The sequence below is a fragment of the Anolis carolinensis genome, chromosome 6 (assembly GCF_035594765.1).
Source record: "Anolis carolinensis isolate JA03-04 chromosome 6, rAnoCar3.1.pri, whole genome shotgun sequence".
NCBI lineage: Eukaryota > Metazoa > Chordata > Lepidosauria > Squamata > Dactyloidae > Anolis > Anolis carolinensis.
Window position 1 is genome coordinate 37205907 of NC_085846.1, and position 16183 is coordinate 37222089.

General features: G+C 37.5%; 1 protein-coding gene across 2 annotated transcripts in view; it reads left to right on the forward strand.

The window, feature by feature from the left end:
- The window catches only part of myo1d (myosin ID), a 199040-nt gene that overhangs the window by 57806 nt on the left and 125051 nt on the right, over positions 1-16183 (forward strand). For both annotated transcript variants that reach the window (XM_008113233.3, XM_003222416.4), the window contains exons 12-14: positions 6564-6634; positions 8789-8863; positions 8946-9078. In XM_008113233.3, the coding sequence (XP_008111440.2) occupies positions 6564-6634; positions 8789-8863; positions 8946-9078 (279 nt within the window). The remainder of the gene's footprint in view (positions 1-6563; positions 6635-8788; positions 8864-8945; positions 9079-16183) is intronic.

Here is a 16183-nt window from a genome sequence, read left to right on the forward strand (position 1 = left end):
GGGAGTCCTGTTCTTTCACTCTCACTGAAGAATGAGAAATCTTTTGGTAGTTTACAATTTTTTCACTGATTATCTCATTTGTATTGAGGACTTCCTTTTTTACTGCCTTGATCTGTCAAGATACTCTTGCCTTTGATTAGTTATCTGACTAGATAGACGCATTATGTGTAAGGATACAGCCTCTATTACAAAGACGTATCTGTTGATTTATTTCTATCATGCTGAAAAGTTTTCATGGAAGGATTCACAGCCCTTCACCTGACATGTAATTTGACACTTTATAACCGTATAGACTATACAATTAAAATCACAATTGCTATAAGCTTATTTTTTAGGTTCTGAAAAAGGAAGGGGATATAATGGCAATCCTAAAGCTGAAATATTGAGCTATAATATCATAGAAGAGTTAGCTTTCTCCTGTCACAGTGTTTCTGCATTATGATTAAAGTATGCTTAGCCTGCAGAAGAGAAGGCTGAGCGGAGACATGATAGCCGTGTATAAATATGTGAGGGGAAGTCATAGGGAGGAGTTAGCAAACTTATTTTCTGATGCCCTGGAGACTAGCATGTGGAATAATGGCTTCAAACTACAGGAAAGGAGATTCCACCTGAACATTAGGAAGAACTTCCTCACTGTGAGAGCAGTTCAGCAGTGGAACTTTCTGCCCCGGAGTGTGGTGGGGGCTCCTTCTTTGGAGGCTATTAAACAGAGGCTGGATGGCCATCTGTCGGGGGTACTTTCAATGTGATTTTCTTGCTTCTTGGCAGGGGGTTCGACTGGATGGCCTGTGAGGTGTCTTCCAAATTTTTGATTTTATGATTCCATGGATGTGATATAAGTATAGCCACTGACAGTACAGAGCATTACTATTCAGGTTGTCAGTGTACAGAGCACTTCCATTTAGGTTGTCCTAGTAACATATCTGAGATTTCAAATGGTCCTCTATAACTGTATATTACATAATTAATAATTGTATATTATATATTACATGTAATATTACTAATAATATTACGGTATTGTATAGTACAATATAGTAATATATAATACTGTACTAATATTGTGCTTTGCTAATAATATATTGTATGTACATATAATATTGATCATAATATTGTAAGTCAATATAATAATATAATAATTATATATTATATATATTACATGCAATATTACTAATAATATCACATATAGTGGTACTGTACAGTATAGTAATATATAATACTAATATTGTGCTATGCTAATAATATAATATAATGTATGTACATATAACTTGTAAGCCGCTTTTAGTCCCCTTTGGGGCGAAAAGGGCAGGATATGAATGTCGTAAATAAATAAATAGCTGGCCAACACTGTGATCTCATCCAGAGGACATACCCATGCAACATCAAGAGCACATCAATCATCCTTGAACATTGTGTGTGTTGTTTTAGTGATGTTTGCTGGGGAAGGCATTTAATTTTGTTGTGCAATAGTACAATGACAATAAAGCTATTCTATTTTCTATATTCTGTGAATGAATGGTAGATGACAAACAAGGGGGATTTCCTCAGTTGTTGAATCATCCAATGCTTCAACTTGATGCCACTTCTTAATCAACCTTTTTTCCGAGAAGAGAAGAAATTTTAGGGACTACATAGTTATGGACAACTGAGTGGTTAAACTTTATGATACAAGTTCACCTGTTACTGTTGTGCCAGAATGTAGTAGTTGGAATAATTTCCACAGGTCCTTAACAACATAGTCTATTGCCTTGTCAAGAAGAGAGCACATAAAGTCAGCAAATGAGTTGCCATTTCCATGCACTGGAACAGAACAGACCCAAACAGCTGATCATAATCATAGATTTTATGTGCTCTCACTCTAAAACCAACTTTGCTGATTGCTTTTACTTCAGTTACACAAGTATCTAAATTATGAATACTTTGCCCTTATTTGGATTTCCATGAACATAGGGGCTGTCCTTTAACTGGAATCATTTATACTATAAGCTGATTCCCTTTACTGTAAATGGGTTCTCTCTCCCATTCCCTTGTTGCTGCCCTTAGCTACTACATCTACAAGACAAGATGTGGCAAAGTGGATGGGGGGGGGGGAGGGAAACACTCAAGTTCATTGTAAAGTCAGAGACTTTGTTTGTGTCATTATTTGAGAAGAAGATATCTAAAACAGTTACTTCTAGACCACATTTGTCTTTTATTTTATCCCACTTTAATATTTTTCCATTGGGATCCATGATGTCCCCAATCCTCTTGATACCATTTTCCTTCAGTGCCCTAATTAGATTCGTGAATGTCTTATCCTTATTTTCCATTGTTTCTAATGGGAGAGGGTCAATTTTATTTATTTGTAATTTATTTTGCCATTTTTCCAGATTAATAACATTGATAAACAGGGGCCCGCTTTTAAATTCTTTAAGTCTTTTCTATCTATTCTCTCTCCCAATTATGTTCCCCTTTGCCAACTATTTGCTTCCTTTTCTATTTGCATCCATTTTTTTTTAACCCTTCCAATTCGAATTCTAATAACCTTGCTAACTGGCTTGCCTCATAGTATATTCCCAAAGAGGGAGCTCCCCAACCACCGTTTCTTGTTTACTATAATATAGAAAGTTGGCAATTCTGTTTTTGTTTCCTCCCACTACCCATTGTAGAGTTATCCCACTTTTTCAACAAATTGGTAGGAATATTCACCGGGAGAGTTTGGAACAAGAAAAAAAATTTGGGCAAGATCTTCACCTTATAGATTTTAATTACCACAACATATTGACAAATCATTACCAGAAGGAATTACTGAACATTTGTCTTCTCTTGCCATCTGGACCAGGTCTTGATAGTATCTGTTGGCTAATTTCATGAGTATCTTATACATTTAGCTGTCTCTGATATGCTTAGGCAAAAGAAAAAGAAGCTTTTGGTGGAAGATGTTTTCTCTCCACTGGGGAACTCAAGGGACACTGTTTTCCAGAAGCCCAAATGATTATTTCTTTATTTTGATCATTCCTTTTCTTTGGAAACTAAAGAGGGCATTCTTTGTCTATTACTTTCATTTTGAGATGGTATATTTGCTTCTGAATCATAGACATGTGGAGGAAGTAATTTGCTTGTCTGAGATATTTCTGCTTTCTCTGTTTTCTTTTTCTCACCTTTAATGTTCATCTGTTGCTTGGATCATTGTTACATTTTAATTTGTGTTAATAATTTCTCTTTTGGAAGGAGATTTCTGTTCTTTCCAGTCTGATTTTGGAGAAAAAAAGAGCTTCTCTCTAGCTTAGGAGTCAAAGCTTTGAACTGACAGTGCTCCTGTTCAATCGGAGGGAGAAAGCTAAAGGATCAAGAGTGGTCTCCTTGGTTTCCCAAACTCTGAAAATTAGAACAAGGAAGTTCTCATTTCTCTGCTGCTGCTCAGTCATTTAGTTGTCTCCGACTCTTCGTGACCTCATGGACCAGTCCACGCCAGAGCTCCCTGTTGGCCATCACCGCCCCCAGTTCCTTCAAGGTCAACCCAGTCACTTCAAGGATACCGTCCATTCATCTCGCCCTTGGTCGGCCTCTCTTCCTTTTTCCTTCCATTTTCCCCAGCATCGTGATCTTTTCCAAGCTTTCCTGTCTCCTCATGATGTGGCCAAAATACTTTAACTTTGCCTCTAGTATCCTTCCCTCCAGTGAGCAGCCGGGCATTATTTCCTGGAGGATGGACTGGTTGGATCTTCTTGCGGTCCAAGGCACCCTCAGGATTTTCCTCCAACACCTAAGTTCAAAAGCGTCTATCTTCCTTTGCTCAGCCTTCCTTATGGTCCAGCTCTCGCATCCATAGGTTACTATGGGGAATACCATTGCATTGACTATGCGGACCTTCGTTGCCAGTGTGATGTCTCTGCTCTTCACTATTTTGTCAAGGTTGGCCATTGCTCTCCTCCCAAGAAGTAAACGTCTTCTGATCTCATATATCTGTATTACATCAGAAGGTATCAGATTGTTGTCTTTTTCCTTGTTGTTTCCAACAAGGGAATGGGTTTTGACAAGATGTCACAAGAGAATCAAATCAATGTAGAGAAGATATGGGCATTGAGATGCCTAGTGCTTTGTTCAGTATCTTTGGGCTGAAATCTTGCTTAGGCTCACTCCTCTTATGCAAAGGAGTTTCATCGTTTTCAGTAGTGCCAAACCAGATGTTAGTTGCCTAAACCTCTGAGGAATGAAAACAGGTGGATGCCTGGAATCCTGTACAAAAATACTCTACAAAGTATTTTGGGCATGTGATTTCTGGAGAGAGGTTCCTAGATCATGAGATGAATGTATGTATTGGGTTCTGTATCAAGAGAGGCACTTTCCTCAAGTATTGCCAAACATTTTGACATGTTTTTCAGACTATTTTCTTAAGTGTTGAGGGAAGGATTTTATAATTTATGTTTTTTTTTACATGAAAGCTCAGTTTCTCTGTGTTTTCTGTGATCACAATGTAAACACATGCTTATATTTGATAATGCATATTCCTTATCACTGATGCATTATTTGGTATTTCAGATATGTTTTAGAGAGAAATGTTGGGTATCCCTGTCCTTAGGTTTACTAATCATATTCTTCAAAGTAAAGTGAAATTGATGCTGCATCTCCCAGGAATTTAGATGCCTTTTGAAAGCAACAGTGGAGACTGGAGATGTTGACATTAGTGTTTCTGAAGAACATCAAGCACCGTGTGCTGATACATTATAGGAATACTGATCTCCAAGTGTTATAGTTAATGCTTCACTGTGAATCATATAGGGTTCTGCATTGGGGTAGATAAGCTCTGAGGGGCTGCTATCCTACATACTCGTGGCCTAGTTTTTCAGACTGCATATCCAATGTACTATCTGCTTGTTATGTATTTATTTTGAATGTATGGTAGGATCTGTGCAGCACAGCAAAGTATCACACTAAATAGAAATCTGAATTAAACTAGAAGGTTCTGTCTCTGTCTAATTATGATGTTCTGTATCTTTTGCTTTTTATAATTCTGCCTCTTTCCCACCACTCCAATTTGCCCCTTTCTCCTTTCAGTCTGGATAATATCAAGTCTACGTCATTTATTACAATTTTTCTACAAAGAGAATTTCTGTGTAAGGAAGTGAAAGTCTTGCAAAGTGTAATGCGAGGTACAAAATGTATACACCACAGGTCTACTGATCCAAAAGTTTTTGAATGCTGTAGCAATGCCATAGATTATGGTAAATGTGTCCTCTCTTCCACTTTCCACTCGAAAGCAGTCAATAGAGATACATCTCTGAATGTTTTTTTCCATCTATCATTTTTCTTTGAGCGTCTCTCACCGGCAACTTGGGAAACCCCCTGTTTGTATGCTGGTGACCCAAGTATGCCACTGAGTGTACAGCTTACTATCTATCATCCATAAGAATAAATAGAAAACAGACCTTTTGTCAAGAAGGATAAGGAGTATTCATTTTCAAAGAAGGATAGTTCAGGCCTCTCAGGTACTGTACTTGCAGATAGCACTGGGACAAGTAACATAGGTACTGTGAAAGCATTTGACAAAATAACAGAAAGAACCAGTGCTCTGCAATGTTTTGTCCATTCCTCCCTCCAATTAGCATAGTTTCCTCCTTTTCAGAAATCTACCATAGAGATAAAGTAAATGCGTTGACTGTCTGGATTTCAATAAGGTTGCTGATTCCTAAGTTCACTCCACAAATGCATACAAGTTATTGTTGCTGCTTTTCAGAGAGTCACATCTCACCAAGTCACAGTTTCTATCATGCCTCACATTAAAGGATCTCAGCTAGTAACCTTGGGAAAGAAGCTTTAGATTTCCAGTAACAGTCAGAAGAAACTGTAGTGAGTTACATGGACGAACCTCTTACTTTTGTATAAAGCAGCTCTGGCTTGCCACCTTCTTTGTTTTCCTATAAGTGACTGGGTATTTCTTCTGACACTTTTGCTGTGACTTGGACTTTCTTCAGAATTTAACTCTATGTATAACCCTGACGCTACTGGACACAGGAAAGTCAAGTAGAATGATATGCCACATATCATTTTGTACTCTACAAATAGAGAAGATGAACTGTAATCATTCAGTAGACCCATTTCTGCTTGAGCTGAAGTACTTGGCAATGCTTCTTGTGAATCTTTCATGTGCCATTCACACTTAGTCCTCCTTGCTTGCTATATCCTATGAAAACAGCCCATTTGTAATCTCATTGTCTGTCTGTTCATATGGTGGAGTGCCTTTCAGGATGTCTGTGTGTTTGGTTGTAATGTTTGGTAATCGAATTAAAAAAAAAAAAACAGTTGCCCTTCGAGATTTAAAGGTCTTATTTGCCTGGGAGTTTCTGCTAATATAAGGGCAACGGTATCACTGAGTTTAAAAAAAGATGTTGTCTTGTAGTATAGATTGCTTGCCTATAAATAAATACCTTACATAACAGTAACATTTATAAAGAGGCAAACCATCGCCAAACCTGTAGATGTGGCTATAGATTCCATGCAGGTTTGAGAGGGGGTTTTAGAGTTGGGGCCTGGCAATTTTCAGCAACTTTATTTTGATATTGACCTTTTAATCATTTGTTTTTAAGCTTTGTGCCATGGACAAAAACCTGGAATTTGACAGAGACTTTCGGATTAAGCACTACGCTGGAGATGTTATGTAAGTGTGGCTCCCGCACTTGCTGTTCTATAACCTATTAATATATTCTTGCACACATTTTTTTTCATTTACACTGCTATTCCCTTAACCCTCTGTGAATATTATGCTATGATTCAAACTAGTTTTTTGGAAGTTCCATTACTGAAGTCATCTTGTTTGTCACTGTTAATTTGTTTGTATCATAATAAAGAAACTGAATTCAGAGCAAATTTTGCAAAGCAACTCTTCCACATTGCTTTATTTGTATCTCTTTGAGTCTAAATAACAACTATGGGAATATTCTTCTTAACATATTAATGTGCTGCAGTAATGGCAAAGCATGCACTGACTTGGAGCATCCCCCCCCCCCCCCCAAAAAAAAGCACAATTGAAAGAAAGGTCATATGAAGATTAAATCCAGGACAGGAACAAACAGAACTGTGGCTCCCAAAAATATTGCACTTCAGCTGTATAGGCCAAATTATTGGTTCTGTGGTATAACACAATTCAAGGGATGCCATTTAAAGTCTAGCCCTCCAAGGCCCCTACTGTTTTTCTAAAGTGTCAAGTGGACTTCTGGCTGCTTCTCTTTTTCTTTTGGGGCTGTTTTTTGCCAATCTATGTAGTTTTGGAAGAACTCATAGCAGCAAATTGGCTCACAGATTTGCTGTAATTGTGCAGCCCACCTTAAACTGTGCTGAAATCTAAGATTTTCCCTGGGGTTCAAAAACATTAAGGTCTGCACAGTGTGTATCTTCGTCAATCAGTCATTGTCTATATTTATCTCTAATTTCCCCCCAAGAATGGGTTAGGGATGAGGAAACTATTTTCCCCAGATAGTTTTTTGAATGAAAGAAGTGCAAGTGAATCCATGTATCACTAAAAGCATACAAAAAACTACGCTTAAAATGATATTAATCATTAATGAAACGATATAAACCATTAATATAGAAATGAAACTATATAAACTTAAAAGGCACAGATTAAAAGTGGTATGTCACTAAAACAAAATTATCACATAAAACAATTGATTCTCAATACTAAAAACATAGAGTGACACAGAAGGTTTGGGGGAACATGCTTTGTCTGTACAGCATTTACCTGTGGTGAACCTTAGATACCCTAGATAGTGCAAAGCATATTCTAAGCATGGCTTTTTGGCCACCTTTTATAGGGAAGTGTTAGACTACCTATAATAATGAAATGGCACTGTTTATACCAGGCATCATGGGCAAACTTCAGCCCTCCAGGTGTTTTGGACTTCAACTCCCAGAAATCCCAGCCAGCTTACTGACTCTTAGGAATTGTGGGAGTTGAAGATCAAAACACCTGGAGGGCCAAAGTTTGGTCATGCCTGGTTTATACCATATCACATATATGCTAGCATTGGTCTTTCTAGCAGATTTGAGAGAGAGGGTTTTTTGTAATGATCAGTGTATAATCAGCACACAATCTCTGTAATACGGTGTTTATGACAAGCCTGCAAAGTAGACTTGTATTTTCCCATTGTGTTGTTTGTTATGAGAATTCTGTTGAGCTATGTGGCAAGACACACATTTAAACACTTTTTTTTTTAAAAAAATGCAGATTTTTAGAAGACAGAGGTCTGTGTATCTGCTAAGTACACAGCTGTGAGTTTTGGGCCAGAGACTTCCCACCTCAGAGTTCACACTGAGTCTCTTGTTTCAGCAGCTGTCCAGTTTTCTTAAGTCTTATGATGTAGCAATAATGTTGATGAAGAACATTCATGTGCTGCTGAGTAAGATCTCAGGCAAGACAGATGACAACTGCACCTGAGAAATTAGGGGGATGGAGTTTTCTTAAAAAAAAAGGAAATGCAGCTAACTCATAGAATGTTACACCATACGTCCATACCTGTGAAAGAAGAATTTCCTCTGCTACTGTCTTACCTCTGGTGTTAAACTTAAATGCTGTGTATAAAGTGTTCTTAACTTGCTCTAAGTGTTTCCACCACTTAGGAGAAAATGTCTGGTGTGCTTCTTTGCTGCTTGGCAATACTTATGGAGTTACGATATATCATTCTTAAGTCAAGCAACAGTGGCTCCCTTGATTCCAAGCATAATAGTGTCTCTTTTTCAAAGTAGGCAACTGTTGATGTTGTTACTGAAAGTTCATTGTCATTAAATATCCCTTCATCTCTTTCATATTTACCAGCTACTCAGTCACTGGATTCATTGATAAAAATAAAGACACTTTATTTCAAGATTTCAAGCGTCTGATGTATAACAGGTAGGAGGATAATGTTCATTTTTGTTAAATTAGAGCTGTCCAAATATTTCTGCCCTTTTAATTCATTCCCTGGATTTTGTAGTTCCAACCCTGTGCTGAAAAAGATGTGGCCAGAAGGCAAATTGAGCATCACAGAGGTGACAAAGCGACCATTGACTGCTGCTACCCTTTTCAAGAACTCAATGATTGCTTTAGTGGACAAGTTGGCATCTAAGGTAAGAGGTTTCTTTGTAAATACAGTATACTTTATTTGTGGAAACATTTTCATATTTGTTGCTGCTATTTGAATTTTTAGCCTTATGCTTCCAAACAGTAACATAGTGTGATTCCTGTAGCATGTTTTGCATTAAAAATACTAAGATAGAATGTATTGTCTCCTTATTTCTTCTAACATTAGAGGAGATAAATTATTGATCTTGTTTCACAAATAGGAAAAATGGGCTAGCTGCTCTGGACTTTGATCCCAGGCCCAGTTCTTTCCCCTGATATTTAATTTCTAAGTGAACATTTTTATGGGTGTAAAAGGGAGGCTTATTTTCCCCAGTGGTGGAGCTGTTTATCAGAGTGTTGTTGAAGGCGTTCATGACCGGAATCACAGGGTTGTTATGTGTGTTCCGGGCTGTATGGCCATGTTCCAGAAGTATTCTCTCCTGACGTTTCGCCCACATCTATGGCAAGCATCCTCAGAGGATCCTCACAACCTCTGAGGGTGCCTGCCATAGATGTGGGCGAAACGTCAGGAGAGAATGCTTTTGGAACATGGCCATACAGCCCGGAAAACACACAACAACCTTTTATCAGAGTTTGCACAGTTGAGATAAGCTGCCATCACTCAGGTTAAACATAAGAACAGTCATGTTAGATAGGACGGACCAAAGGCCTATCCAGCACTCTGTTCATGCATTAGGAAGCCTATGAGTAGAATCTGAGTGTAATATCTGATACTGTAACCCAGGGGTCCTAAAACTTTTAAAGCCAAAGTCCAGTTCACGGTTCCCCAGACTGTTGGGGGCTGAACTATAGTTTGAAAAAAACATGAACGAATTCCTATGCACACTGCACATACCTTATTTGTTGTGCAAAAAGATACAAAAGAACAATACAATATTTAAAATGAAGAACAGTTTTAACCCACATAAACTTACCAGTATTTTAGTAGGAAATGTGGCCCTGCTTTTGGCTGATGAGATAGTCAAATTAATTACGATTGTTGTTCTTGTTGTTGTGTGCCTTCAAGTCGTTTCAGACTTAGGGCAATGCTGGGTAAATGACCTTGGAGACCCCTGCTATAATCTGTCTAGTAGTATGATGGTTTCTAAGTCCTTCTGCCGACGACTCTTCCTTTCTGTCTAGGTGTAGCAAAAGAAAAGAAGAAAGGTGCTGTTTATTTTCTTGATAGAAAAAGCAGAAAACCAAAACTTAACAAGATTTTGCAAAAATCATAACTGCGTCATCTTGTATTTGGGGGAGACTTTAGTGAGAAATGTTCTTCTAACATAATACAGGTTGATCATTCCTTCTCTGGAATTCTGAAATCTGAAATACTCCACAATCCAAAATTATTCAAGTGGGTGTCTGAGATAATGATGTCTTTCATTTTGGTTATTCAGTATACACAAACTTTATTTCATACAACCCCCCTTCAATTTTGAATATTGCATAAAATTACCTCCAGGTTATGTGTATAAGGGGTATATAAAGCATAAGTGACTTTTGTGATTAGTCTTCGGTCCTATCTCCAAGATATTTAATTTTGTGTGTTACTTTTGATAAGAGTGTGTTCAAAAGTGCTTATAGGCTCACCTATTTATGATTTATGTAAATAGGATGGAAAACATTTAATATTTTTAATAAGATGAGTATGATAGAAAGCAAAATTGAAAGACCTCTCCATTTGCCATAGAAGTGCTGTGTGCAAAGTTTGCCTGGAAAGAACTCTTGACTGGAAGTACTGCTTTTAATCTAAAATGTGGTGTGATTCATTATGGATACATCGCTTGGAGTCAAATGTACTCTGTACATAGTAGAAGGACTTGCATTATTGATTATTTTATATATTCCAGGGCTAGGTTATGACAATTAGAGCTGAACTGTAGCTCAGATCAACTGGTTATCTCCATTAGGCCACTCTGTATTACATTACTAGATCTGAATATCGGGAATTAAACCTACTTTCTAGTTATGATTGGCATTGGGCTCAAAATGTTCATGTTCCCTAAATTGGTATTAATGACATATGGTTGTAATAAGCTACACAGAAACTACTACCTGGCTGGCAGAATGCAGCTGCCAAGGAGAAATGCGGGTCAGTGGGTTAAAAGGAAAATATTGCAGAGTAAGCTTTTTTGGCCAGAAATAGATACATTTCACTGGGATTGTGCCTCAGGAGCATTTCATATGAATACTTTGATGAGAAATGGAGGGATGATTTATCTTCAGAATTCCTTCATCTCCCTTAGAGGTCACAAATTTACTCACTTATTCTACAGCAGTGTTTCCCAACATGTGCTCCATGGAGCTCTATGACCTCCGTCTGCACTTTCCAGGACTCCGTGGCTGCCCCAGGAAAATAGATAAAAAGTGAAGAAAATTAAATAATAATAATTAAAAAGTAGAATCAAAATAAGAAAACTAGGAATTAAATTCTAAACAAAAATTTGCCAAGTTGAATTTTGTGTCTCCTCTGGAAGAGGACATTCTGCTTCCACTAGCTCCAAAATTATTGTAGCGCAAGATGGACAGATGATGAGACCGAGCAGAGCACCTGCCTGTCACATACATGCTGTTGCATGCAACATTTTAATGGCCCTTCCTGGAACTTCTGGAACATGGCCATACAGTCCAAGTGATTTTTTTAGATAAGCACATTCAAGAAGTTTCTCACTCATTCTCGATCCTTTTAAAATTTCTGGAAACCACTCTTGGCATTCTTCCTGGACGAGTTTTTATGTATAGCCAAATTTTGATATTATCATGTGTCTAGGTGGTAGTTGAGAATAAATTTAGATATTATGGTAAATTTCAAAGGTTTTAAAATACAATTTAATTGCATGGACATTGTGTAATTGTTTAGATATACCTTTACTTGACATTCCCTTACTATCTATCCCCTCTTCCTCCCTCTGTAACACTACTCCTAAACACCATTAACCTGTAGGACATAGAGTAGGCCCAAGGAGCTCACCATATAAATGGATTCTAAGGTCCCTTTTGCACTAACCCTATATCCCAGGATCTGATCCCAGATTATCTGGCAGTGAAGATTTATATAATCCAGTTCAAAGCAGATAACCTGGGATCAGATCCTTGGATATGGGACAGTGTAGAAGGGGCCTAAGAAGAGTTCAAAGTGTCTAAAAGGTATGTCTTTGTGTCCAAGATTGTCAGTACCATCTTGAAGGATTTGATAATTTTTTTTGGGGGGGGGGGATGACCTATGGTCCAAGAAAATTATTAGTCATGATGAGCAACAGTAATGGGTAATGTTTGCTTTGCTGAGGGAACAAAGCAATATCTATATATATAAAAGGGTAATGAAATTTCGGCCTAGGACAAAACAACAAAACTACACATCCCAGAAACACTAAACTTGCCAGCAGAACCCCTCATCCATGCCTCTACATTCAAAAAGGAAAGAAAAATAAAGTCCTAATTAGAGGGAGAGGAATAATTGTATTTATGCAATTGCTGCCAGTTAGAAGGTTAAGCTCCGCCCACTTGGTCTCCTAGCAACTCACTCAGCCCAGGGGACAGGCACAGTTAGGCCTCAAGCCTCTTCCACACTGCCTATAAAATACAGATTATCAGATTTTAACTGGATTATATGGCAGTATAGACTCAAGGCCCTTCCACACAGCTATATAACCCATTTATAATGGACTTAATGTCAGGGGAAAACTTTTACCCTTTACCTTAACTACCACTAATTCCTCAATACTTTATTTCCCATACCACCATACTTCGCCACAGCAACGCGTGGCCGGGCACAGCTAGTATATTATATTTTGAAAGCTACAAGTTCAGGTTATGCATTTCTTTTTTAAAATCCAGTTAGAGCCCAAGGAAGTCCAGGTTCATCAAAAAAAAGTAAAGCTGAGATATCTGAATGTGTAGGTGAAACAGCAGTGTTGGGCAGAAGAGCTTTTAGGTTTTTATGTTTTAGGATAAACGGGACCTGTACAAAATGCACAGACTACACTTTTATAAGGTCATAAAAAGCACCACTAAGTCTAAGATGTTGCAATTATTTCTGATGATAAATGTTCCAAAGCTATTACAGGTGGAAAAAAGGCTTCCTTCAGAAAATGGAAATCATATCCAAACAAGAAGGGATACATACTTGTACAAAGGAAATACAAGCACACAATATAGAATGCAAAAACTAATTCTGAGATGTAATTAACTGCTTAAGACCAAGCATTTTAAAAATGTTAACAACAGAAGCAGAAATAATGGCAGTGATTGAACCTTTGGAATATAGGAGACTAAGGAAATAACAGAGAAACTACATTAATTATTTGTATCTGTCTGCAGTGCACTATAGAAGATATCAGTGCTTAAACTTTTTCTGGAATGGGTCCTAAGGAACCAAAGGATAGCAAAAGTTATGAAATTCTAAATTTACTTTTGGACAACAGAAAGCTAGTGTTGGGTAGGTTAATTTTAAAGTTCGTGTATTCATTGTGGTGATTCCCATTGCCATTTCCCCAAGGAGAGTAAAACAAATTCAGGCGGTTGTCTTGATTCCTATCAATAAAACTATTCTAGTACTCTTAGCCTCAGCTAGAAGCAGCTATTTGATAAAGGCGAGGAATCGTAATTGTCTATTTAAGATCATGCCACCAGAATACCTTGTGGTAACTGGGGAAATCAATGTTTCTTGTTACCTTGAGGATTGCATCCAAGTTCAAAGGAAGCAGAGAAGCCTAAAAAGATTGCAAATAATGCTACTGTCCTTTAAATCAAAAATTTAATATTCTGACACTGAGCTGTGAGTTTATCACGTTACTTCTTGAAACAAACATATATTTATGATATCTATCTGAGATTTTCAAAGGAACTCAGCTGTAAAATTACTGACCTTTAACATTAGCATGTAGTAGGACCCTGAGATAAGTTAGAGAATTTGGAAATGTTCAGGTTTTTAAAAAGCAATTGAAGGAAAGGTCTACAAACTCTTGTTCTGGGTGAATTATTGAAGATGAAATTACTAGCAGGACAAGTCCCACTGAAGAAGAATCTCTGTGATTTCTGCAAAGGCTTCTGTTTCTGTCTCAGAATGTCAACAAATATGTGGGGAAGGGAGGCCTGGTAGATATTTTTACTTAGATTTTTAAAACAATTTGGGCAGAATGCCCCACCAAGGTTTCCTGAGCAAACACAGAAATCATGGGTTAAGAAGAGAGGGCCATTTATGAACTAGTAGTTGGTTATATAACAGGAAGCAGAGTGTATGACTCAATTGACAGTTATCCAATAGAAGGATGAAAACAGTGAAATGCCCGTGGTCTGGTGCTTTTTCACGTGTTCTTAAATGACCTGGCTTTGGGTTGAGGAATGAAAAACTGTAATATTAAGCATAGCGGAGAAAAAGCAGATAAGAATTTTTTCCATTCAACACTCTATAGTCCAGGGTCTTCCAACACATAAATGATGAGAGATTCAAACCAAATAAAAGCAAGGTAAATTGTAGAATTTGCTTCTCATAAGACATAGTCATGGCCTTCAGTTTGGTTAGCCTTAAAAAGGGGGTTGATAAATTCATGGTGAGTAATTGCCATCGTTTGCTAATAGTTATGATAGTGGCGTAATACATCCACAATCAGAGCCAGTATCAGTTGCTGGGAAACATGAAAGAGAGAGTGCTGTTGCATTTGTGTGCAGTTTGTGAGCTTCACTTTAAGTGTCTCATTGAGTGATACACGAGCTGCATACTACAGTGCTGTTTTATCTGACCCAACTTATGTTCTGGCAAATAGAATTCAAAATATGAGATATATAACGAGAGAATTCTATTGCTATTCACACAATGTTGGCTCATGTGAGAGTGAGATTATGAGCAGAGTGAATATTGCTAGTGCTTCAGCTCTGAACCAATTCAAAATATGATTCCTGTTAAAAACAGTTGTCTAAAGTCATTCTCTGTAAGTGGATATGATTCCAAAGTAAGCCAGCTTACTTTTTGTGGAGACTGTAAAAAACAGGATGGAGAACAAACTGTTTTAAAGTGTTGCAGTATGGGCATTAAGTGCACTGTAAATGAGCATATTATGGCATGCAGTCAAAGGCAAAATGCCTTGTGAAACAGTAAGACTTTACAAATAAAATACGTTAGCTTTTTGCCACATGGAATGCAGCAAAGGTTCTATTTTGAGCAAGTAAAATTTGATGTCCAGACTTGTCTTCTAAATACAAAGGGCTTCCACATCCTCTGAAGCTGCAACAGGTTGACTCTTAAGAAACCATTAGGAACTTTACAGGAGTCAAGATGATATATCAAGAAAGAAGTTGTAATGGGAAGTCTAGTTTTGTTATGCATAAAAAAGAGAGTAGCCTAACATTTATGGGCTGACCAGATAGGAAAGCATGCTATTCAAATTGTATCCATCTTTTTGCTACTGTGTTGTTACATTTCTCTAGTTTATTTATATTTTTTGAAAAGAAATTATTAAAATGGTGGAAGGACTTAAGTCAGAGAAAAAAGTTTAGTAATAAGTTAGAAATCTGTTATTGACAGAGTAAAACTTCACCTTCTCCTTATAAACCAGGGAAGTGTGGAATGCAGCCAGCAATCTCTAGTCATTGAAATCCAGTGGGACTTGGCTCTTTTACTGCCATCCCCATTAGGAACTAATAGTACTTTTATTCAAATCAGATAGCAGGCCTGACCTGGACGTTTTTATAGAGGTCAGGTTTTACTACAAGAGCTGGCTAGTGCTATACTGGCTAAATGGGCAATTTCTTTTTTGCTGATCTCACTAAGTCCCTTGCAGCTTCCTTCTTGGGATGAATTTGGGAATGGTGTATAAGTTGTTTCTTAACCTCAGTTTGCAGAACTGTCTATCATCATCATCATCATCATCATCATCATCATCATCATCATCATCATCATCATCATCAACAACAACAACATTTTGTTTCCAGATTCTGAATGTCCTACAGGCTTCAGTTCTAAAGAGTTTATGTAGCCATTTCTTCCTACCAGTTAAATACAGTCTTCTTGACTGTAGCTTTCTGTGCTTCTTGCCCTGTACTTTATGATTAAGGTTGGCAATTCTCCCTCTTGTTTCTGAAACATACCTTGTCATTTCTTTATATTTT